This window comes from Citrus sinensis, chromosome 4 (genome assembly GCF_022201045.2).
Source record: "Citrus sinensis cultivar Valencia sweet orange chromosome 4, DVS_A1.0, whole genome shotgun sequence".
NCBI lineage: Eukaryota > Viridiplantae > Streptophyta > Magnoliopsida > Sapindales > Rutaceae > Citrus > Citrus sinensis.
The window spans coordinates 380,765-404,837 of record NC_068559.1 but is presented as its reverse complement, the minus strand read 5'-3'; the positions used below and the strand labels follow the sequence as shown (position 1 = coordinate 404,837).

At 36.2% G+C, this 24,073-nt stretch overlaps 5 protein-coding genes and 1 pseudogene across 16 annotated transcripts; 1 reads left to right on the top strand and 5 right to left on the bottom strand.

Moving 5' to 3' along the window:
• The first annotated feature begins 1,687 nt into the window (after positions 1–1,687).
• On the top strand, positions 1,688–5,638 carry LOC102611112 (protein DA1-related 2). 2 transcript variants are annotated; one of them, XM_006486364.4, is made up of 12 exons: positions 1,688–2,001; positions 2,317–2,492; positions 2,877–2,964; positions 3,378–3,492; positions 3,584–3,704; positions 3,806–3,889; positions 3,980–4,099; positions 4,186–4,398; positions 4,479–4,541; positions 4,624–4,739; positions 4,826–4,884; positions 4,977–5,638. In XM_006486364.4, the coding sequence occupies exons 1-12, from the start codon at positions 1,950–1,952 to the stop codon at positions 5,291–5,293; spliced, it is 1,524 nt and encodes a 507-aa protein (XP_006486427.1). In that variant the 5' UTR covers positions 1,688–1,949; the 3' UTR covers positions 5,294–5,638. The 2 variants fall into 2 exon arrangements, with proteins under 2 accessions (XP_006486427.1, XP_006486428.1); XM_006486365.4 differs by having other exon boundaries at positions 1,689–2,001; positions 2,341–2,492.
• A 746-nt stretch (positions 5,639–6,384) lies between these two features.
• On the bottom strand, positions 6,385–10,471 carry LOC102611606 (uncharacterized). 11 transcript variants are annotated; one of them, XR_001508899.3, is made up of 10 exons: positions 10,242–10,396; positions 9,870–10,102; positions 9,046–9,222; positions 8,815–8,964; positions 8,276–8,377; positions 8,119–8,189; positions 7,956–8,023; positions 7,350–7,657; positions 7,178–7,255; positions 6,736–6,875 (listed from the first exon to the last, which is right to left on the bottom strand). XR_001508899.3 is itself a non-coding variant. In XM_006486368.4 (8 exons), exons 2-8 carry the CDS (start codon positions 10,098–10,100, stop codon positions 6,640–6,642), a joined length of 1,035 nt encoding a protein of 344 aa, XP_006486431.1. In that variant the 5' UTR covers positions 10,101–10,102; positions 10,363–10,471; the 3' UTR covers positions 6,385–6,639. The 11 variants fall into 11 exon arrangements, 5 of the variants coding, with proteins under 5 accessions (XP_006486431.1, XP_006486430.1, XP_024956907.1 ...); XR_003066370.2 differs by having other exon boundaries at positions 6,385–7,384; positions 7,522–7,657; XR_008054178.1 differs by having other exon boundaries at positions 6,385–7,384; positions 7,522–7,633; positions 10,242–10,395.
• A 3,573-nt stretch (positions 10,472–14,044) lies between these two features.
• On the bottom strand, positions 14,045–15,978 carry LOC102620847 (BEL1-like homeodomain protein 9). Its single transcript, XM_052439310.1, has 4 exons — positions 15,939–15,978; positions 14,916–15,393; positions 14,764–14,824; positions 14,045–14,646 (listed from the first exon to the last, which is right to left on the bottom strand). The coding sequence occupies exons 1-4, from the start codon at positions 15,976–15,978 to the stop codon at positions 14,179–14,181; spliced, it is 1,047 nt and encodes a 348-aa protein (XP_052295270.1). The 3' UTR covers positions 14,045–14,178.
• Positions 15,979–16,376: 398 nt separating this feature from the next.
• On the bottom strand, positions 16,377–17,020 carry LOC127901755 (BEL1-like homeodomain protein 9). Its single transcript, XM_052439309.1, has one exon. It carries the CDS (start codon positions 16,995–16,997, stop codon positions 16,377–16,379), a length of 621 nt encoding a protein of 206 aa, XP_052295269.1. The 5' UTR covers positions 16,998–17,020.
• Positions 17,021–17,629: 609 nt separating this feature from the next.
• Positions 17,630–19,893, bottom strand: LOC127901754 (protein NRT1/ PTR FAMILY 5.7-like; annotated as a pseudogene).
• A 2,488-nt stretch (positions 19,894–22,381) lies between these two features.
• Positions 22,382–23,380, bottom strand: LOC127901753 (uncharacterized). The gene is made up of 2 exons (XM_052439303.1): positions 22,601–23,380; positions 22,382–22,510 (listed from the first exon to the last, which is right to left on the bottom strand). Exons 1-2 carry the CDS (start codon positions 23,378–23,380, stop codon positions 22,382–22,384), a joined length of 909 nt encoding a protein of 302 aa, XP_052295263.1.
• Between the last annotated feature and the right edge of the window lie 693 nt (positions 23,381–24,073).

Here is a 24,073-nt window from a genome sequence, read left to right as displayed (position 1 = left end):
TGTGCTTGGATGAAGTTTGTTACGGTGTGAGCTCACAACTCTACCACCGGTGCTAAAAGCTGATTCAGAAGCAACTGTTGTAATTGGAATTGCCAAAATATCTCTAGCAATTCGAGCTAATGTAGGATACCTATTAGCATTTAATAATATAAATATTTTGAAATTTATTATTTTTAACAATATTTATAATTTTGTTATTTATTTATTAGTAATTTTAAAAATTAAAATTAAAATTAAAATTAAAATGGAGAAATGGGTAGGGGATGGGGATTCCACCTCATCCCCGTCCCCTCCCCGAATAAAAAATTAGATATAAAATTATCCTCGTACCCTTCCTGAATAGAAAAAATCCCTGAGAGTACCCGTCCCCGTAGGAATTTTTGCCATCCCTAATTGAAATGTATGCATCGCATCGCCTATTTCTATATATAGAAATTGGGCCTTAACAAAAGAATTGAAAATTCGAATTCACTCACCATCATGAACCACTTTATGACCATTTTAATGACTTTATAGGATGTCCAAATTTTGTCTGTCTGCGTGTAATGTCCCACACAACAAAAAGAATAACACGGACACGAACTCGAGCATTGACTTTCGGGGAAAAATTTCTCAATCCGCCATTCAATCATCAATGTGCGTTGAAACAAAAGGATCAGAAAGAAAAAAGACAGAGAGAGAGAGAGAGAGATCAAAGTTATTATAATGGATTCTCATTGTCTAGAACTAGAACTCAAGTATTGGCTTTTACAGGAACTTAAGACTGATCCCATATCGCAAAATAAACGGTTGACAATAAGATTTAGAGAATAAATATCTTGATCTAGGTTTCTCCCCTGATACTAAGCCATTCATAAATGAGAATATAAAAAGGAAATAAATGATCAATCTTGACCCCATATATATATATATATATATAGGATACTTCTTCATAGGAGAAAAGGGTGGAATACCAGATTGGTTTGGTTTGATTTTTTGTTTAAACTCAACTGATTGGTTTGGTACAATTCGGTTATAATTAAGCTATATATGTTAATCTAATGCATTTTATATATTTGTTAAACATACATTTATTATTATTATATTTTTTTTTTTACATGTTTAGAGGTTTCCATATTTGTTTTTGGCTGCGTCTAGCTAGTAAACTCCGACTCTGTTTATGTTGGACTTTTGAAAGTTTTTCGTTATATTTAAAGTCATAAGTCCCTTAAATTTGTAAAATATAATGAAAAGAGTGAAAATCATGGTATCATAGACTATTTATCTATTTCTTTTTATAACTTTATGTATTTCTTTAAGAGGTAAAGTTTAATCACGCCATCATGATTATCGAATTATCTCTTGATCTAAATTTTTATTGAACAACGTCCAGTAAAAATATTGGTAATTAACCGGTAAGAATAATATAGCATTAATTAAATTTTAATCATCCTCTTTAAGAATTGAAATTAAAACAACTTGGATCAACAGAGAATGTTAATTAACGAACTCCATGAATGAGCTTTTATTGTTTTCTACCAAATTCCCTCTCTCAGTCTTTTATCATCTTCAGGTTCAAAGCAAGAAAAAGAAAATTCTCTCCAGCTTCATCCAACACATTCGTGCAAATAACAAAAATTTTTAAACTCTTTTAATTATGAGCCGTCCATAAAATTGATTATTTATTTGTTTTATTCGAATTTTTGAAGCCTCCGCAGCAGATTCCCCACATATCTTTCCCTCTCTTTAACGACTTTCTCTTCCTTGCTTTCTCAAGCCAAGAATCTCTTTCTCTTCACTTCCTTTCTCTCCTCTTCAGATTCCTTTCAGTTCTCTGTCTCTTTCTTTCTTTCTTTCTTTTTCAACTCCTCTTTTAATGATGCCCATTTTCACTCTTCTCCTCTCTCTTTCTCCCATTTCCTCCCATTGCCAGCCATAGCTAGCTGCGCATAATAACTCCATACACTCTCATGGCTCCTCCGTCATCAAGCATCAACCATATCTCCAATCCTTGCGTTTATGGTACGTTCATATTATACCTTCGCGTCCTTTATACGATTTTTTTTTTTTTTGGGGGGTTATAAATGTTGTTGAAATTTTCATGTAGTTTCACACAGGGTTGTGTTATTGCATAACCCGAATTTTTTTATTTTTTATTTTTAAAAATATATTGATTAATAATTAATTCATTTCTGGCTATTCTGTCGCCATCTTGTCTCTCCTATGTCCATTTATCATTTTTCTATTAAAAACATAGTATAGCCCAGTGAAGAGCCCCGAAAATTTTCAACTGGTGGGGGTGGTTTTATATTGGAATAATGTTTTTATGGTAAGCAGGGGACTTTGTTTCTTCATACGCAGAGAGAAAGTCTCGCTTTATGAAATGGCTCAGCAAGCTCTTCAAAAGCACTGGTTCTAATCGTGGCGGCGGTGGAGGTAGTACGAGCGGCCGTCATCATCCGCAGTTCCTTGGCGAGGAAAGCATGGTTTGGCCTGCACCGCGTCGGTCCCTGGTAACATTAAAAATATAACTCACCTTTTTTAATTTTAACGATCAACTTTTTTTTTTTTTTTTAACTTAATCTTTCTTCAGTGTGAACGTACGCACACTTTAAAAATGCAGACAAATTTAAGATTGGACGTTGATGTTTAATTCTAATTAAGTGACAACTACTCCAATCCCATTCCCACCTCAACGTCGCATGAGAATAAATAAATGTTGGAATATTTTAAGGAACACCCTTAAGGTTTGAATTAAATGAAAAAGTTGCCACAGAAATATGTCTTAGTAAAATTTCATTCCTGAGGTGTGTATCATTTTTCATTATAATTTATTGCCGTATCAATTTTGTAGAGAAATGCGACCTTTATAGCAATTTTTCACTATTTGTCATCAGGATGACCGCTCTAGAGCTGACAGGGAGAAAGAGGAATTAGATCATGCAATTGCACTGTCCTTGGCTGAAGATTTGAAGAGACCAAATGGTAACTATTTATTTATTATTTTTCTCCTTTTCTGTTCTACTTCTACCTAGCATTTCACAATGTCATCCGAAAATTCACAGGTTTCAAAATGTTCATTTGGGATTAGACCGCACTGATTAACTGTAATTTAATACTGTATATTATTATGATTAGGAGTGTGTCTAGGATCTTAAAATTTTATTAAAATTCGAAAAATGTATTAAACCATATGATTTAATAGTACAATGTCATTACACTACCAAATCATGTGGTCACGGTTTAATAATTTTCTAATACTTGTATCAAATTCAGAATCGAGACATTTCTATTATAACTAGTCAGTGCACTATAACCTCAAATTTGCATTTAAAAACCTACTGATGGATTAGAAAGAAAGACTCACATTTAACTATGTCGAGTGCTTTCATGTTCAGGACAAAGATGGAGGTCAAACACTGATGAAGATTACGCTTGGGCACTTCAGGATAGCCAGCTGAATCCTTCATATCCTCCATATGACCCATCTCATTATTATCCCAGAAGTTACAAGTAAAATTTTGTAAAAATATAAATAATTAGTTCTAATTGATCAATGCAAATCCTAGGTTAATTTATGCATGCATATGCATTTAACTTGCAGGGTATGTGGTGGCTGCAACTGTGACATTGGCTATGGCAATTACTTGGGATGCATGGGCACATATTTTCATCCAAATTGCTTCCGTTGCCGTTCTTGTGGCTACCCAATCACTGAGCACGAGGTATATATTTTGATTACTCAATTTAATTTTGATTTTGATTTAATCAAATTAACTTAAGCACATGTCCTTTAACATGGTTAATTTTGTTTTTTTTATTCAAGTTCTCTTTATCAGGGAAGGACCCTTACCACAAGTCTTGTTTCAAAGAATTAACACATCCCAAATGTGAAGTTTGTCACCAATACGTAAGAAAATATTTTAATTTCTAACTCAGCTCGTCGTAATTATATTACTTGATGTAACTATCGACTGATAATTTATTTACAAATCTTCAGATTCCCACAAACGGAGCTGGTTTGATAGAGTATAGGTGCCATCCATTTTGGGCCCAAAAGTATTGCCCATCTCATGAACATGATCACACATCTCGCTGCTGTAGTTGTGAGCGTCTTGAGGTACTAATTAATCAAGTATAAAGCAAAATTTATCGGAGAGTTTATAAGGTAAGGTACTAATCTAAGCAAATGTTTTGTGCTTGTAGTCTTGGAATACGAGGTACTATTCACTGGAAGACGGGCGGAGTTTATGCTTAGAGTGCATGGAATCCGCAATTATGGACACTGGTGATTGCCAGCCCCTGTACCATGCCATAAGAGACTATTACGAAGGAATGAATATGAAGCTCGATCAGCAAATTCCAATGCTTCTTGTCGAAAGACAAGCACTTAACGAAGCTATCGTTGGAGAGAAGAATGTAGTAATTGAACTCTTGTTTGAATTTCAGGATTTTGGTTTCTGAAAACATTGCTCTGATTCAAATTGTTTGTTTTCCAGGGCTACCATCACATGCCTGAGACAAGGGGCTTGTGTCTTTCTGAGGAGCAGACAGTCACAAGTGTATGATGTCATAAAGACTGATAAGATTTTTTTCCTCAAAATTCAAACATTTATCTTAAGTTTTCAATTTGATTATGTCCAGATACTCAGGAGACCGAGAATTGGAGGCAACAGATTGGTGGGGATGAGGACTCAACCTCAGAAGCTGACTCGAAAATGTGAAGTTACTGCCATTCTTGTTCTTTATGGCCTTCCAAGGTAATGTTTCTCTATGATTTATGCACAATTTTTTTGGTTGAAATTTTTTCTGATACCCTGTTTATTGCTCTTGTGACAAAATGCAGACTATTGACGGGTGCTATTCTTGCCCATGAATTGATGCACGGATGGTTACGTCTTAAAGGTACAAAGCCGCTTTTTGGGTTTCTGCTAATGATCTTCCAATGTGCAATGCTTTTAAAAAATTTTCCATTCTCTTTTGCTGAGCCGATGCAGGCTACTGCAATCTTAATCCTGAAGTAGAGGAAGGTATCTGTCAGGTGCTTTCATACATGTGGCTTGAATCAGAAGTTTTGCCAGATTACAGAAACATGCCATCCACATCATCTGCTTCAACATCGTCATCGTCTTCAAAGAAAGGCGGAAAATCTGAGGTTGAGAAGAAACTGGGTGAGTTTTTCATGCATCAAATTGCCCATGATGCTTCTCCTGCGTATGGGGAAGGATTCAGAGCTGCTAATGCAGCAGTCAATAAATATGGCTTACGCCGAACCCTGGAGCACATTCGCCTTACAGGGAATTTCCCATTGTAATGCTAGCAAAAATTGGTCTGCGTCTGTCAGTATCACCATTCTCAGTTTCAGGATTGCGGTCTATTTAAAAAGAGTGAGCTCATCAGAGACGCTTAAGCAGCTTCTCCCCCCAAATCTTAACTGCGTTAAATGATTATCTACGGTTACACGTCCAAATTGACTCTTCAACGGCTAATAATATGCAATTCCATCGTTGTATTTGTGTCATCAGAATGACGATGATTCTTCCTAGTTAAGGTTTTTCTTTTGGTTATTTTTGTTCTGAATTTTAGTCTTGATCTTTGAAGATCCTGTGCCACGTATTTATTTATGATAATATATAATTAAAACTTAATTATACATGTATTTTTTTATCCCAAAAATGTGGATTAAGAATTAATTTCTCCCTAAATTTGATGAAAGTAGATTTTAGAGCTAAAGCTTACCAGGTCAACGGCTACACTACAAATGTATGTGTCTAAAATCCCAATGTAATAAATTTCAAATTGTATATATCTATAGATAATAAAAATTAAGGAAAAAAGAGAGGGGCTAAATTACGTGCACGTAACTTACGTTCCCCTCACAGCTAGAGTATCTATGATGGGCCCGGGTACTGTAGCCGTGAGGAGGACGCAAGTTAAGTGCACGTAACTTAGCGTCAGTCAGGAAAAAAATCTAATAACTACCCATCACAACCTCATAAAAAGATCAGTCGTCCGGCCGTCCGGTTAGTAAGAAAAGGTTTAATCATATATATAAAAAAATACCAAAAAAGAAAAAAAGAAAAAAGAAAGAAAGAAAGAATCTTACCGCACTTGATAATACGTTTAAACATAAATAAAAAAAGAATTATGTGCACCAGAAGAGATGCCTGATAAAATTATCTATACATTATTCCCAACTGAAGTCAAATCACTAAAATCTTTTTTCTGCCTCCCCACTCTTTTCAGATCAATATTCTAAGTCTAGAACACAATCCACAAATGTCTCAAAAATATGCAAAAAGAAAGATCTCCTTGTGATCAATCAAACTTATGAAAGCAAATAAGATTATCTCCTTCAACTTGGTGCTATAGTTACATGGCACCACTGTTTCAAGTCTGAAAAAGTAACTAAAAAATGATCTCTGGTCAAACTGATGTTATTGAGAAATGTGAATAACTATAATAAGTACACTTGAAACTGTGATTTACGTTTCACTAATTTATACACGAAAAAAATATAATTCTCACGTAAGAATCACATATTAATCACCATGAGAGAGCAGATCAAAATGAATGGTTATATGCTATTACATCACAACTCTTAACCACCTCATCCTTACCATTGTAGTCAGTGAAGTCCAGAGCTGATGGCGACTATAGTCAGGAAGAAATATCTGCTAAAAGCATCTTCAGTGTTTCATATGTCATGAAACAAATACCGACTCCAGGAACCACTTTGTAATATTCAGGAAGAATTCCTCTGTACAGACCACGGAAGCCTTCAGTCCGGAATATGTACTGAAATGTACCAAAAAGACCCGTTGTGTAAACCCTGGCCCGGCCACCCGCCCCTTCAAGTTGCTTTCTTCGCCTCACCAAATCCAGAGGAAATGTTGCTGCAAATTATGAAGACAACAAAATTAAAGAGGCTGCATGCAGTATTTATATCGAAAATTTTCTCCTGCTTTTGTAAAGGCCAGTAATTTTGGCTGGCTGTAAATCAGACAATACATAAAATCACATTAATCTGTAAATTGTTGCATGATTTTTTAACCATGCAGCAGAACTTATCAGAAGTAACAGGTTTCTAGTTTTAGTACCATCAGTTTAATATAGTTTGATATATGAGTATGCATTTGCATCACTGTTTCATATCTAGCAAAAAATGGTGTCAGTAACTGGAAAGAGAGATAAATACTATGATTAATCTATGTATCATTCCGAATCATGAATGGTTTCCACAAAAAGGCACTGGCAAGGCTTAAAGGACTCCAATCTGCCAAGCAAACGACATTGAAGCCTAAGTGAGAAGCATACCTCAAAGAGTACACATCTCACATCTGATAAGTAAAATTAACAGTAAGGTTCACCTGAGAGTAGTGCTACCTTATGATGGAACCACCAACTGCAATGTTAGGGTAGACAAGCTATTGAAAAATGAGAGTTGGAAGTTAATCCAATCAAAATCTTCACACAAAAAGATATGGATAGGCAAATGATAAAAAAACATTTTTTTTTTCTTTTTCTTGTCGACTTCCTTACTAAAAGAATTTTCAAATGCCAGATTAAAATACTACAGCACTCGTTCGAAGGCTCTAGTAGGGGTCAGACTGGTTAAATACTTGATGCAGAGCCAGCCCCACATCCTCCGTCTCTGCATCAAAAGCACGGTAAACAGCTGCATGTATTAACTTCCTTAGTTAGAAATTGGAAATGTTTAATCAAACAAAGGAATGTATTTCAACCTATATAGTAAGGTAGTTAAAGTTGAGGGATGTATGAAGGAATAATGACACCATTGCTTATCAATATTTGAAAAGAGATGGACTTATGTAAACTCAAATGAATAGGTTCTCATTTTTCAATATGCATAAAACGGACAGAATTATAAATCAAAAAAGAAATTATAAAACGAAAATATAGGTCAATCAAAATCCACTAGAAATTTCTGAGGTACCATGACCAAAATCACTCACCTGTTGATGATGCAATGCCTGAAAGACTGCCACATGCCAGACTGACCAGGACGGGGGAATCATTCTGCCTGTTAATGGTTAAGATACAGATGCATGCTCAATGATCATAAGAATTGTGAACTCGAAACAGTAAATTTGCAGAATCAAATTGCCGGATGATCACCTTTGTGACTGCCAAAAAGATCTTAAGGTCTCATATACAGAAAAGCTAATTGCAATACTGGGTCCAACACCCTGCATTAGTGTCAAAACTGCAGTCAACTACATGCCAAAAAAGCTTTCACATTTCACATAAATAGTAATTGAAAGTAAAAACCTACCAGAAGCGTTGCACCAAGGCCCTTATAAAGGCCCCAAATTCCCTCATCTCTGCAAATAGTTTGTAAAGCATGACAAATACCTCTGTAGTAGATCACATTTGTCTGCAAAAGTTGTACCAAAGATAATGAAGGAGCAAGTGATCAAGTAAAAAAGAGGGAGAAAAATATTAGCAATACCAAGTTTGAAAGAGATTAAGAAACATTTCAGGTGTCCTGTTCTTATCATAAATGAATTTAAAAAATAGAAGCTTTTCGAGTCAACCATAAGAGCAGACTGAAGCCACTAAGGACCACAAATAAAGGTCAATTAAAATGATAAGGACCCTGCATCAATCAAAAACATCCTAGAAAATTGTCCACCTTCCTTGCAAGTATATACGAGTAAAGAAAAGGTCTGCCCTAATTGTAACAACATAAAGCAGAAGAATCATCACAAATGATTTCGAATAGTTTGCAAAGCAAGCTTACAACTAACTGTGAAAAGTAAGGAAGGAAAAAATTGTCACCAGCCCATTCTACTGAGGTTATGCTGACTGTACCTGAGCAGCAAGGCGTGTCCTCACAAGGTCCAATGGGTATGTAACAGAGGCAGCTGTTATTCCTGCTAAACCACCGCTTACAAAATGTACAAAAAGATCTGAACTCATATTTTCCCCTTGACTTTCCACCACTGGAATGGCGTGTAGCAACTGAAGTCAGAAAGAACACTATAATGCAAACTCATCTATGGACAAAGTTTTGTTGCATAGAAGTCAATTATTCATACTGACCTTTTTATAGTGTTCATATGCATAAAAGTTGACAGAAGAATATGGTAGTCGGTGAGCAATTGTGACCAGATTCCCTTTCCAAAAAGCCCTAAATCCTTCTTCACTAATGATTCGGGAAGCCTCATGCCATATGCTAGCCTTTCTCAATGTTGCAGTATCAGAGTGCATGCCTTGCACCTGTAGAAGAAAATATAACGACATCAAAAAGGCAGGCTTGATGGTGTAAGCCAGCAAGAAAATCTTAAACACATAACATATAAGAAAGCATGAATACGCATTCACCCCCATATATTTGCATTTTGTTTTCAAAAAACTGAAAACATTATAAGGATTATGACATGTGAAACAAATCATTACTCAAAGCCATTTGCAATCAATCTCGCTAACTCCACTACTGCTATACCAGCTGACCGAAGCCTAGTTAGGTAATTTGCTATCCAAATGCTAGTCTTAAGAATCAATTCAAAACACCTGAAAACCCCTTATTCCCTCCAATGTAGCAGCTTTATTTCTCACATTAATTCAACTCATAGCCTCCATAACCGCAAACATAAACATATTTTTTATTGCCCCTCACTACAAGTACTTGCCACTCTTAACAAATTATAATATTTTCACATCCTATTGCCCCACACTACAATACCGAACAATCCCATTCTCATTCTTGCTCTTGCCCCCAGCATTATCCCCCCTAAACCCACGTACTACAATGTTATGCCTCATTAACATCAGTGAACATTATCGAAACTCAACAAACAAAAGGTAACCCACGAAACAACTGGTACCCACAAAATACCAAATTGATAATTCTTCTAAAAACAAACCTGAAAGAGAATGGTAAGCCTTGCAAGAGGAGCCGTACAGGTTTTACTAAGAGCACCAGCTACACCTCCAGCTAAAAGCTGGGATATTGTCCCGATCTGGGACTGATTCTGCAACATTTGTTTCTGTTGCTGTTGCAGCGTTATTTTATCAACAGAAACACTTCCATTGCCTGAACTTAAACCTCTTTGGCCTCCTTCTACCACCACCCCTACTCTTGCTTCTGTTTGCATCCCTAATGTAAGTCAAAAACCCTCAAGCTCTGCGTTTTTTATTCAAAATGTAAATAAAAACGATTCCTTTGCAATGAAGAAAGATCAAAGTAATCGTATTTGCGACAAAAGAAGCAAACAAACGAGTAAAAAATCACAAACCCATTTCTGGAAACGCTAATGACAGAGTAAAAAATTTGAACTTTTTCGAAAATTTAGCCAATAAATCAACAACGTTCCTTCCTTTTGTTTAAAGGTTTCAGGTCTATATTTCTTCTTTTACCTGCCTACTTTAAACACAGGTAGAGAAAAGTCGGTTCGTTTAAACGACAGCGTTCGGTCCAAAACGGTGCGGTTGGAATTTGATCTTTTAGGTGTCGAGGCTTTAAGTTAGGGTTTGCGTCATCCTAACACTCAACAAACCGACTTTAGAGATTCTCTGCGATAGGTGGTACCATAACATTAGCAAAAGTAACATAATTGGGCAATTTACCAAATCAAATTTAATTTGCACCAAGACTTAATTTTATTGCAAAAATGACCATTTTAAAAAATTTATACTCTTAAGTAAGATAGTGTTAATTATCAATATATTGTACCCATCAATAGATAATGTGTTGATCGTGATAGATTATAATTTGATAATGTTGTTGACTACAATAGATACATATTGACTGTAATAGACGAATACTATTCGGTTTGTATTGTACTTAATGATATTATTGTTCACTTTTTTTTTATTCGAGATTATATATCATTAGATTTTGATACTTCTAATTAAAGAATCTTTACTAAGAGGAGCAGTCCAAACTATTAGATCTTCTCTAAACAAAAATAGTTACTAAAAAAAAGATAGAGTCTTACCTTTCAATAAAAAGTGTTCATAGTTGTGACGAGTTTAAACTAAATTAGAAGAGGAAGAATTTAATATTCCAATCTTATCGAGGAATAAATTTTTTTAATTTACATAATTAAAATTCATTTTATAAATTCATTTATAATTCTTCACAGTCTATTGTCCCATAATATTTTCATATTAGTGTAACTTAGAATATTTTGTAAATTGAAGTAAATATTGGGTCTTTTCCGAAAAAGTACATGAGGGAGAAAAGGTAATGACGTTTTGGGCCAAGAGTGGAGGAATTTTTGAGTTACAATACGAACAGGAGTTGGGTGTTTAATTGTCCAAAGATTTAGTTCGAATATTCTTCTTCGAAGTAGAGTTTAAGCAGTCGCGTCATCCAACAACTGCGTTAGCTTCAATGAAAGTAAATAACATGTGGGCGGGCCACGCGGATGAGGTGTTTGAAGCTGTCCACTGTGATGACGCCACGTAGCATGCAGTGTTTTTGACCGTCGTTTTGTGTGATTTTTATTAGAAAAATTCCGTGGAATTTGATAATTGCAATACTTTTTATTTTCTTAAAGAATTATATACTTTTAATGGTCACAATTATTCTCCCGAGGAGCGACGATAAACCGACTATTTTAAATTTACAATTAATCTCACATATTTTTTTTTAAGGGTAATTTTTAAAAATTTCCCCTGAGATTCGAGGCTGTTGTAAGTAAATGGTCAAAATTATTTTATTTGTAAAAGACCCCCTACGTTTTTGTTCCGTTTGGTTGACGTTTGGCTAGTTAGGGGCGTTATTGACATTTTGCAAAACACAGAGGAAGTCGTCCGACGGACTCGCTGCAATCGTTGACCATTTTCAAGTAGCGGATAAAAGTAATATCCGCATCTTCTTCAACTGGTATTGCGCGTGCAACATAAAGAACCAACACCAACTACTGATTTGTTAATTGGGCATGCAACTGAGATTATTTTTAAAACAATAATTAGAAGATATTGGCAGTTCCAAGTATCTTCCAAGGAAATTGCAAAGTTACAATAAATGAAAAAAGTTTTTGATGGGTGGGTTATAGGGGAAACAAAAAAAATTATAAGCATCTTTTGGGTTTGAAAATTCTGGACGGTTTTTGTACAAATGAAAATTATTTGAACTGCATGCAACTTCCAGGAATCTTCGTGCAATATTGCAGCAACTGTAAGTTATTATCGTGACAATGAATTTGAGAAATGAGAATCACAGGTAAACTTTAGTTTTCTCCGCGGAATAATTAAAAAAGTAAACGTCTGTAATGAAAATCAATCCGTCATTCTCATATCATTTATGGAAAAAACTTCCCTTAGGCGTAAAAATTCCGTTACTTATAACATGTTTAAATGCCGTAAATAAAATTCCATTAATGAATGACGATTTCATATTTATTGTGGTTGCAAAAGTAGCAGTAAAGATTATTTGATTTTTCACACTTCACGGTCATAGTTAGAGTTATACTATTATTCTGTGCAAAACTTGTTCATAGTTTAATCGAACATTCATTCTTTCCTTTGAATTAATTATGCAAACTAACGAGTCATATTTAAAAAAGGAAAAACTTAAAAATGAAACTGAGGGCATCTGGCCGAGTTCGAAAATAATACAGAGCTCGCTAGGATTAATTATTAATATTCTCGGAAAAAAAGAAAACTATTATTGTGTAGAAATTCTACTCGGGAATCATGATTGTAGTTCATTCTTGTATTCATGTTAGATAACATGGTACAAAGAGAAGTTGCTGAAATTGGCTGTCAGTTTTTTTGTTGATTTTGATGTCTTATTGTTGAAGTTTTAATAAATTTGTGTTTTCTATTCATTATGGTTGAATTTAAACAATCTTCCTTGCACTCTAGAGGAATCCCATTATAATGAATATAGTTGAAAACTGCTCTTATGTTCTTGGCACTTCTTTGAAATTTAGTTGTAATTCGCAACTCATTGTTGAAAAAAAAAACCAAATCGGAATTCCCTTGGTCTCCGGCAAGAAGAAGTAGATGAAGAATGACATCACCAGCACGAAGAACGCGAAGAAAAGGAACAAGCCAAACTTGAGGTGGCACAGCATGTTCAAGAACACTTGCGCAACCAAGAATGTGAACAACATGTTGACAGAAACATTCACACTCTGTGCCGCTGATCTTATTTCGAGAGGGAAGATTTCACTAGGCACCAACCATCCAAGACCAGGCAAATCCATGTTGCGGCTGATCTCCACAGCACCAAACGCTGTCTCGTAGAACTGAACAGAGCCAGTAGCCTTCTATGCTTCCACAAGCAACTGCGGCTTCATCCCCATGAAGTTGGTCGAGGTAGCAGGAGCAACCATTTTCACTAGTGTAGTTCAGAACACCAGCCATTGAGAGTTTGGGGGTCTAGACAAAGGGAAGAAGCTGCGGATATTACTTTTATCCGCTACTTGAAAATGGTCAACGATTGCAGCGAGTCCGTCGGACGACTTCCTCTGTGTTTTGCAAAATGTCAATAACGCCCCTAACTAGCCAAACGGCAACCAAACGGAACAAAATCGTAGGGGGTCTTTTACAAATAAAACGATTTTGGCCATCTACTTGCAACAGCTTCGAACCTCAGGGAGGTTTTTAAAAATTATCTTTTTTTTTAAAATAAATGATAAGTGATAACCACCCACAACAAATATATAAAAGAGTTTTCCTCATGCCGGACGTTTATGAAAGAAAAATATTTAGCTTAAATTACACAAGGCCGGTTGTTGGTTAACAAATTTTTAATTGCAATATCAGTAAAACATTCAATAATATGTAATTAAAAGATAATGAACCTGACACATTTGCCCTTTTATTGAATCACAAGCAAAGGCATGATGCTTCTTCCTTTCTTTTAAGATAAGCAATGGAATTCTAATTTCAAACTAGGATCATCACTTTCTTGTCAAAGTAAAAAGAAAAAGTTATCGGTTTCAATTCAATAGTTCAATATATTCCAGAAACAAATTAATCATCAGAAAGTTTGTTAAGTTTTTTTGTTTTTTTTTTCTTCAGTTGAAAATAGATTGCACAGACAGATAGCCAGTTCTAAGTCATTAATGGGTACTAGCGATAACAAGAACATTTTTCAATTACATTAACCAAAAATTCCAATAAAATGTGGTAAATTCCTGTTTCTTAAACAAAACTAGCACACTGAAGGAAACTGTCAGCCAACAAACTTAAGGCATTAGGTGCTCTTTAAAATCCTTATCCAAGATGCTTATTTTGTGGTTCACAAGCAATTTCCGTATCTGCTTCAGCTGCCATTTCCAGGTCGAATTGGCGAGGTATGCTTACAGGAAAGGGCCTTGAGAGATCATTTCCATCGTTCTGGTTGAGAGCCAAAGCTAAAGTCACGCCACTGCTTCCGCTAAAACCAATGTGCTGATCACTTGGCAAATTACTCAAACATGCATTCTTCTGCTCCTCATTCTGCTCGGGCGCCTGGGCACGTTTGTTTCTGCAGTGTTTAGTTGGGACATGTTCAGCTTGTAGGATTTGTGTTGCCTGGTAAAGTTTCTCTGGGAAGAGTGTGTTTAAGTGATCAGATGGCACGCCAAAGTTGGAATTTGTAGCTTCTGCTGTGGTTTGAGTTTGCCCAATTTCAAGCATGTGTACTTCTTCCACCATCGGCTTCCACAGTCTTACTCTTGCATTGATGAACCAATTCGAAACCTGTCCACAAATTGACATCAGTGATACATATTGAATAACGAAAAACAATATAATACAAAGTTTTCATTTATGGCTCTGCGAACAATAATGGTAATTGAGGAATCAACATTTGCTCACCTGATTCTTTGATAGACCTGTCTGTTTAGCCAATATTTGCTTGTCTGAATCGGTAGGATATCTGAAATGAACAAACACCAATTATATAACATCTAGGTATTAGGGTACTGCACTGAATAAATTCTAATAAAAATAAAAATGATAAATCTTACGGGTGTAGAAAGTTTTCGTAGAGCCACGTTTTAAGCACAGCTACTGCATGATCTGGAAGTGCCCTTTGAGACCGCCAGTGAGGAGGCCGAAGAAAGCCTAATTTTTGCACTGGCTTGTGGCTACTGCAGCCTGGTTCCGTGGTGTCATTGTTAGCATTTTTATCACTAACAGTCTTGCTGCCTGAGACATGAATTTGGTCCAATATGGCATTCTTCAAGCAACAAAAGTGCTTAGATATGGCCTTGAATGCAAAAGATATGTAAGGGGCAGCGTGTCCAAGGCCAGCAACAGTTTCAAATGATGCAACTACTGATTGCATTTGTTGGCAATATAGTTTGTATTTCCAGTATACCTGATAGAAATCAAATGCAATGATCACAGATATTCTCAATGGAGCCCGAATTACCTTTAGGGCCAGTAATTGTAACTCATGCCATGCAAGTTTGCTCGAAACATATGATGCCTCAATGCCTGAAACTATAAAAAGAATGAAATGCCAAGTGTTTAACTTGCAACAAAAGCATACATTAAAGTAAAATTCCACCTCACTTTTTAAGAGAGTTATTAAAATCGATTTGCAATAAAAAAACGAAGCATTTTAATTTGGTCCTTCCATAGTTTCGGCCATTTTGGACATCCATGTTCTAGGTAAAGTAGCATTTCTTAATACAACATAATGAAAAATATTACCTTATTAACTAATCATTGGACCAGTATCAACTGAGGTTCACTCTGTAGGAAAGAGGGCATATATGCATTTTTGTAATGGAACAAGTTAAATTGATTTCTAGGCAACACCTAAAAGCAGTTTTCAAAAACGTACTGGCAGAAGCACAAACTACCAAGGCTACTAGGAGTGAACAGTGAAGCGGGTAAGGAAAATTAAAGAAAAATAATAAATACAAACAAATAAAATAAAACAGAACAAAAAAGGAACAGTAGAATGATTTAATATGATAAGACAAGACACCTTTTGGTCATGCTCCCTGCTAAAAAAAATCAGATATCTTATCCCAAGATACTGGTCTTTGACAGAACAATCAAATCATCGGTTTCATTCATTTTCAATTCATTTTGAAAGAATTAATTGAATTTTTTTATTTTTTTTTTGAGAATAATTATTACTTGAATTCTATATCCACACACACACGCACATGTGAAGCTTTGGTGAATGACCTAGTCTATAAAAACATAAAGTATTCACTATTTTGATATACAATATCATGTCATCATTAAAACAAGAAAAATAAATCAGTTTCATTTATTTTCAATTCATTTTGAAAGAATTATTATTTTTTTTTTTGAAAAGGAATACTAACACACACACACACACACACGAATGAAGGTTTTAATAAATGACCTAGTCTATTAAAACACAAAATATTGACTGTTTCAATATACAATATCATGTCATCATTAAAAGAATAAAAAGAAAAGAAACATTTTGGGTCAATTTCCCATCATTTTCTTATTGACCAAACAGAATTTAAAGAAAAATCAGGAGAACGTTTACAAATACTTACCTCTTCCAACATCAAAACAAGCTTAGAAGTCTTCCATGAACGTTCAATTCTGTCACTAAAAGCAATGAAATCTCTAACAACTGGATTTTCACAAAAGCTATCAACTTGAGACCCTGATGAATCAAAATAAAGGGTGCCACAAAACTCGTCTAGAATCCGCTGAGCAGGTTTTAGAAACCTTGAACGTTTTAATATGGAAGCATAGCCGGTAAAGGGACCCCAAGGAACTGAGCTTCTCACTTCACTTTTCTGCAGCTTCAAAGAATCTGCAAAGCCTGAATAATAGTGTTGCGCTTGTGCATGCATGTTTAGCGGAAATGGGTCAAAGGGTGTGTAAAAATTAGTCTGGTGAAGAGACTGTAACGACGAAGAAGAAGAAGAAGCAGGAGGTGGTTTTGTTGGTGGGTTTAGTTGAAGAAACGATGTTAAGTTTGTTTGGAAGATATGTGATGTGGGTTGTGGTTGTTCTTGTTGGTTGGTTTGAGTGGTGGTGGTGAATCTACGCTTGTTTCTTCTGTTTTGTTGTGGCGCATTGTAGGGTTTGAGATTTTCTGCCATGAATGAAGCTCTTGACTTAAGTTTCAGAGACAGAGCGCGAGAGTGGGGGGTGAGAGGAGATGTTGAACTTGAAGGGTATTTTAATCACAATCTTGTTTACTACACAAATGTTTGCAGGGGAGAGTGTTTCAACCTCAAATCTAGTCACATCCGCCTTAGCATACACCATAAGCACATTGCACTTGGATTTTTTAAAAATGTTATTTAGTTATTTGACAAGTTGTGGAAATACTATAAATATTTTAAAATACATCTTTCTTACGGATACATACAAGAGAACTTGAACATGAAAGATAATTTCCCATTATATTGCACATTAACTTATAGCTTGAGTTTGGGTTTAATATTTTGAATCTTCCAAACATCCGACTGTCATGGTAATTTTCTCTAGGATTTTTTTTTTAATTATAACTAGATAGTTTACAATCACGAAAGTGTTGGGAACATCAAAATCATTCCGTCATTAAGTGAGTGAGTTCTTTATCATTAAGCTATAGAGCTCAATGTCTATTGTCATAATATTGGAATTAAAGTCAGTTTTAAATCAATCTCGTGATTCAAGTGTATATATATTCATTTAAGTGTGTGTGCGCGCGCGTATCTTTTTTGACTCAAGGGATGTACTTTAAACTTCATCTAAACAAATAAATGAAAAAAAAAACTACTTATATATTTCATCATTCACAAATAAAAATACAGACAAAATTTCAAGGCATCACATCCACCGCATCGCTACTCTTAATTTTGTAATCAGCTTCAACAACACTTAGCACATTTTCTAAGTATATTTCCTTGCCACCAACACATAGACAAATAAATTCAACCCACTTAATGCTGCTAGCAACGGACAGAAAATTGTGCAAACGGCTCACATTTAAATCCTTACCAATCCAAGTTTTTGTCACCCTTCCCTCCGATTAGATCCACAATTATGATTAGGAAACTGTTTAAATAGCTCAAATTTCTCATTGAAGCAGGAACTTGGGCATAAAAATACTCTTGCAATCCAACCAAAGTGAATCCATCTTCTGAGCCTAGAATCAAATGTTGGGGAACCAGGCAAAATACAATCATAGAAAGTGGCCCTCTTTTCCCTCCATGTATAATTTCCTTGGGAACAATTTTTAGCCCCTTGCTTTCAACAAAGGCCGCAACAGTCATTGCCAAAACTGAAAACCCCATGCCAATGCCTATCCTCTGAAGAATTTTAATCCCTCTTTCGTTGCCGGTTAACTTTCCTTTAGATATGGAACTAGTACTTTGTCATAGAAGATAATTAAAACTAGATTTGCTACGGCTCCAAGAGAGTAAATGGAGGCTGGTGGAATTCTGAAATTGTTGCCGACTTTTCGGTTCATTGTGGCACCTTGTTTAACAGAGGATGTTGATGCTTGTGCTACACTAATTCTAAATGTCAATGAAGTTACCCATATAGGGATCGTATTTAGAACAAGCTTCGTTAGGGATGGCAAAAATTCCCACGGGGATGGGTACCCTCGGGGATTTTCCCCATTCGGAGAGGGTACGGAGATAATTTTATACCTAATTTTTTATTCGGGGAGGGGACGGGAAAAATGTTTTACCCAATTTTTTATTCGGGGAGGGGACGGGGATGAGGTGGAATCCCCATCCCCTACCCATTTTCCCATTTTAATTTTTAATTTTATTTTTATTTTTAAAATTACTAATAAAGAAATAACAAAATTATAAATATTGTTAAAAATAATAAATATCAAAATAGTTGTATGTTGGGAAAGTGGTCACCCTTTGCCGGGAATTAGTTGAAGAGTATTAATTGAAGTTTTCACCAACTGTTTATTGCTTTGATTATACTGGTAGTAGTTCTTCTACTAGATCTACAGGGGATTCTTATAAGAAAGCAACCAAATGGATGACAGGTTTTGATGATTATGGAAACAATGGAGATTGTGCAGTTGTTGCAGATGAATTAGATTCGTATTTGGATGAGAAAGTTATATCCCGGATGGAAGATTTTAATATTTTGAGTTGGTGGAAGACAAATGCTAATAGGTATCCTACATTAGCTCGAATTGCTAAAGATATTTTGGCAATTCCAATTACAACAGTTGCTTCTGAATCAGCTTTTAGCACCAGTGGTAGAGTTGTGAGCCCATACGGTAACAAACTTTATCCAAGTACATTGGAGGCCTTAATGTGCTGTCAAAGTTGGTTACGAGCTTACAATAGCAGTATGAGTTTATTTTACATTGTAATTATATTATACATTTATTAATATTTGCACTTATAAGTTACGTTACTTATATTATTTTCATTGTTTTAGGTTTGAAATCTGAGGCTATCTCTTAATTTGCCACATTTCTCGAGGAAGAACAGATGAGCAGGACGAGCAGGAAGTAAATAGTTTTATTAAAAATATTAATTAAGTATCTACATTTATTTCATTTATTTTATTGCCGATATAAAAATATTTTTTTTTCTTTTTATTGTAGGATTATGAAGATTGAGTCATTGATAAAGATAATTATTTTAATAATTTATATTTTGAATGTGACTTTGTAATGGATCAATATTAATGTAAGATATATTTTGAACTTTATTTTTATCTGAATTTTTTATTTTAATATGATTAATTTAAAATCGAAAATAAAAAAATGTATTAGACTATTAGTTATTCGGGGATCGGGGACCCTCGGGGATCCCCTGTTATTATTCGGGGAGGGGATGATGATTCTCTCAAGCAATTCTGACGGGGACGGGGAGGGGACGGGGACATATGCAAAATATCGGGGATGGGTATGGGGAGATTGGTCCCCTCCCCTCCCCTCCCCTCCCCATTGCCATCCCTAAGCTTCATCTCTTAAACATTTGTGACTGTTGCTAGTCTCCGTGGACTATAACTGGTCTCAATTGACATGTTTTCATCTTCTTCTATTATAGTGTCTTGTGCATTGAAATGGGGAATGACCAATTGAAAACTTGAAATCAATCAAATTATATATAATTAGATTATTTATATATATAATTATTTTAAAGTACGGACGCTCTTAATTTTTTTTTTTTTTTGTGTGCAGTTTAATAGTTAATTAAAATGAAGACAACAACCGCAACATGAAACAAGGGTGTTAAAGGGCACCCTTCTGGTACCCGAAATCGATAACAAGTCTTTCGAATGTAAAAGGCTGCAATTGACACAGCCATGGTTGTGCTTAGAATAAGGCTAGCAATGCCCCAACGCATTTATGTTCCGCGTGAACAATAGCCGTACGTTATACAAAGCAAGAGGCCATAAACAAGAGGAAAATTCCACCAATTGAGTACGACATTTTCTTTTCCTTTCTTCGGAATGATGATCATCAAACTGCTCATTTCCAAGACTCTCTAAGCAAGGTTTTATCCCCCGACTTCCAAACACACCCCCATATTGCGTGGCTTTAAACTTGGGATTAACTGAGACATTGCCAACAGGGTTAAGCCCCGTATTTTCAAGGGAAATTTACAAAAATAGCCAAAAAAATTAGGCATTTTTTAACTTTAACCCCTCAAACTTTTTTCTATCATAACTAGCCAAACACCCTATTTTTGGACTACATTACCCTCATCATTTTCATCAAATTTACAAAGGCATGCCACTTTCCCTTTTCAATTCCAGCACTTCCACCACTTTTCTCTTTTCAACTTAACAAACTTCATCACTCAACAAACTCCATTACTCTCAATAAATTAGCAAATTTCATCAAACAAGCATTACATAATTGAAGATATAATTATCAATTGGAGAGCTTTTTAAGGTTAGTTTATACTCTTACCATAACCTAAACTTTTAATCTATTGATTTTATCATTTGAGTTCGAAATTGAAGTGAGTTTTTATTGCAAATGTTGTTAGTTTTCATTAACAAAACAATGTGACTTGTTAAAGTAGTTAGTTTGAGTTGAGAAATGAAAATCAATCATTGAAACCCCTGAAAAATCGAGTAAAACAGAAGCCCAGAACAAGTGAGATAGACACATGTCTCACATAAATCTATTGGTTTTATGTGAGACAGACACCTGTCTCACTTGCATGTCTCACCAAAATATGTGCGACAGGAAAGTGGGACAGGCGTGTGAGACATGCGTCTGTCTCACTTGTTACCACTGGTTTTATGTGAGACAGGCAAGTGGGACAGGCGCCTGTCTCACATAAATCTGCTGGTTTTATGTGAGACAAGCACTTGTCCCACTGCCTGTCTCACAAAATTTAAGTTATTTTCCGAAAGTAATAACTTGGGCTACATGTGTCCGTTTTAGGCGTATAATATATCGTTTCGAAGCTTACGATGAAACGAAGTAAATCCAAAATTGTATACTTCATTTCATCCACATAAATGTACTGCATATTCATTTTTATTAGGTTTTGTAGCGTGAAATCTTATCTCTTTTGTTTTTTTTTAGGTTTAATAGATTCCGTTGTACTTCAATTATGTTATGACGGTTGGTGGGAGACATTAGCAGATGGCCGTACGGAGTACGTGAATGCGAAGAATACAGTATTTTTAGTTCGGAAAGATTGTACGTTTGAGCAATTTATGGCAAGGGTGTATGAAGTTTTACAGATAAATCCTATTGAATATAGTTTGTCGATGAAGACAACTTTGAGATCTAGTAACACAATGTATCGTGCATGTTCACTACCTATGGATATATTTAATAATGAAATGGTTAATGTTGTGCTGCACATGGCCTCTGATGTGGTCAATTATGGATGCATCCCTATATTTGTCACCACACATCCTCGAGTTCCGGCCGAAAATCCTGAGCCACTTGTGGAAAGTGAAAGTTCATTTAGAGCAAACGAGTCTGTCCCCGATATTGAGAAAGAGGTGTTACCACAACAAATGTCGTTCCAACAACATTACTCACCAGTCAACGAAAACAATGACACTATTGATGATAATGGCATTACGTTAGCGGATGTTAAAGATAATGTGTTACCATTAGGGACATCGTTAGGGCAACATTACTCTCCATTTCAGAATAATGAGTTCCGCAGTTATGATGATCCTGGTTATAACACCAACAACACAGAAACTGATAATGTGCAAGGCATGAACTCCAATACTGAAGTTGATGATAGGGACACTGGTCATTCCGATATTCCTATCAATGATGAGGATGAGCATTAGTATGATATTACTGTAGATGATACCCACATTACAGACCCAACTTGGCAAATATGACACGTAATCCTCGACACTCTTCCAATAATTTGTGGCTCTCTCCTTTGCATCCGGTTTAAGGTTTTGGAAAATGGTGCAATCCTGTCGTAAAGATTACCAAATTTCCAATTAGTATAACCATATATTATGTAATAGTTATATACAGACATACATATAAATGACTTACAAGACGCTCGTTCAGGTATTAATACACTTCGCCGAAGTTAATATTTGAAGAAGCCACGGGCTTCCATCGCACGATCCGAGAACCCTTCCTCCTAATTTTCTCCACCCACTCTAATGGTAGTCCTTCAATCGCTTCAAAAATCCATGCCTTCAACAAGGAAAGATATGAAGTAAAAAAACGTGTCATTAAATATTTATTATAACAAAAATAAATTATAAAAAAAACTTCTTCACTCACATGCACTGCCGACGTAAAGCCGTAAAAGTTGTATTTCTCAATTCTATGCAATGGATTTTCTGTGCTTGCCTTCTTAAATTTTTTGGCTTTGCCGTTCAATACATTATCAATGCTTTTACATATTGTTTCCCATGACAAACGACCCCACAGAATACTTCGAAAGTGATATATGTCATCTACCTCATTAAGCAAATTGAAATTGATTTGACAATGATCCTTTCTTCCATGTAGCACTCTATCAGCAAAGTAAAACATGGCAATTTTTAGCGCATCAGTGTAATTCATAGTCTTGAAGTGTAAGTTCATAAATATTCCCTCGAACTGGCCAAGATTTATATCGCAATTCCTGCCTCCAAAGTACTTATTAAGTAACCTATGCTTTGTTTTATGCTTCGTCAGGAATACTTTTTCGCTATAGCAAAGTCCCGTTACTAGGCACCACTCTTCAATCGATAGCCGTATCAAATGGTCGCCAACTTGAAACCATAACTCATCTTTGTCATTTCCATCGCCATGTGACACTTGCCGAAGCAATATATTGTGCACAATTACGCCACTGAATGGATAGCTCCGACACTGTAGGAAATGCCCAAATATATCGTCTTTGAACAGTTTCAACTGTTGCCTTGTTAATTTTTCCCGGATGGCATTAACAACGACATCTAATTTGCACATACTCGTGATACGCCCAAGGAAGTGATCAACATAAGGTATCTTCATCATTCCCAGTTCTTTAATCGGTCCGGGTGGGTTATGCAATGCTAATTTTGATTTGCTCATTTATCTGGTACAAGATAAAAGTATCACACATTAAAAAATTATGAACAAAAGAAAAAAAAATTAAGGAAACACTACGCACTGCCTCTTGGTGCGACAGGCTTGCGCGAGGGAAGCCAAGCGCGCGCGCGAGCTGCGTGCCTGCGCGCAACTCTCGCGTGCTTGGCTTCCGTCGCGCGAGCCTACGCACAACTTGCGCGCGCTTGGCTTTCGTCGCGCAAGCCTACGCGCAACTCGCTCGCGAGAGGGCACGGCCTCGCGCGCGAGATGGGTGCAATGTGCGCATCTCGCGTGCGACGCAGCGCCTGTCGTACGCAAGATCCGCGCGGCATGCGCACCTCACGCGCGCGGCATGCGCACCTCGCGCGCGCGACATGCGCATGTCGCACGCGAGATGCGCACGGCACGCCCATCTGGCGCGCGCGAGGTGCGCACGCCGCGCGCATCTCGAGTGCGACAGGCGCATGTCGCGCGCGACGCCATGCCCTCGCGCGAGCGAGTTGGCTTCCCCTTCCCTTTCTCTTCTCTTCCCTTTCCCACATGCATGTCACCCACCACCGCCATTAAAACACCACCAACAACAACAACATCCCAAACAACAACAGCAACAACAACCACAAGAAAAATGGCAATAACAACTCACCTAGGGTTTTCAATTTTTTTTTTAATTTTGGAGATCTCCGAAGATTTTCAACA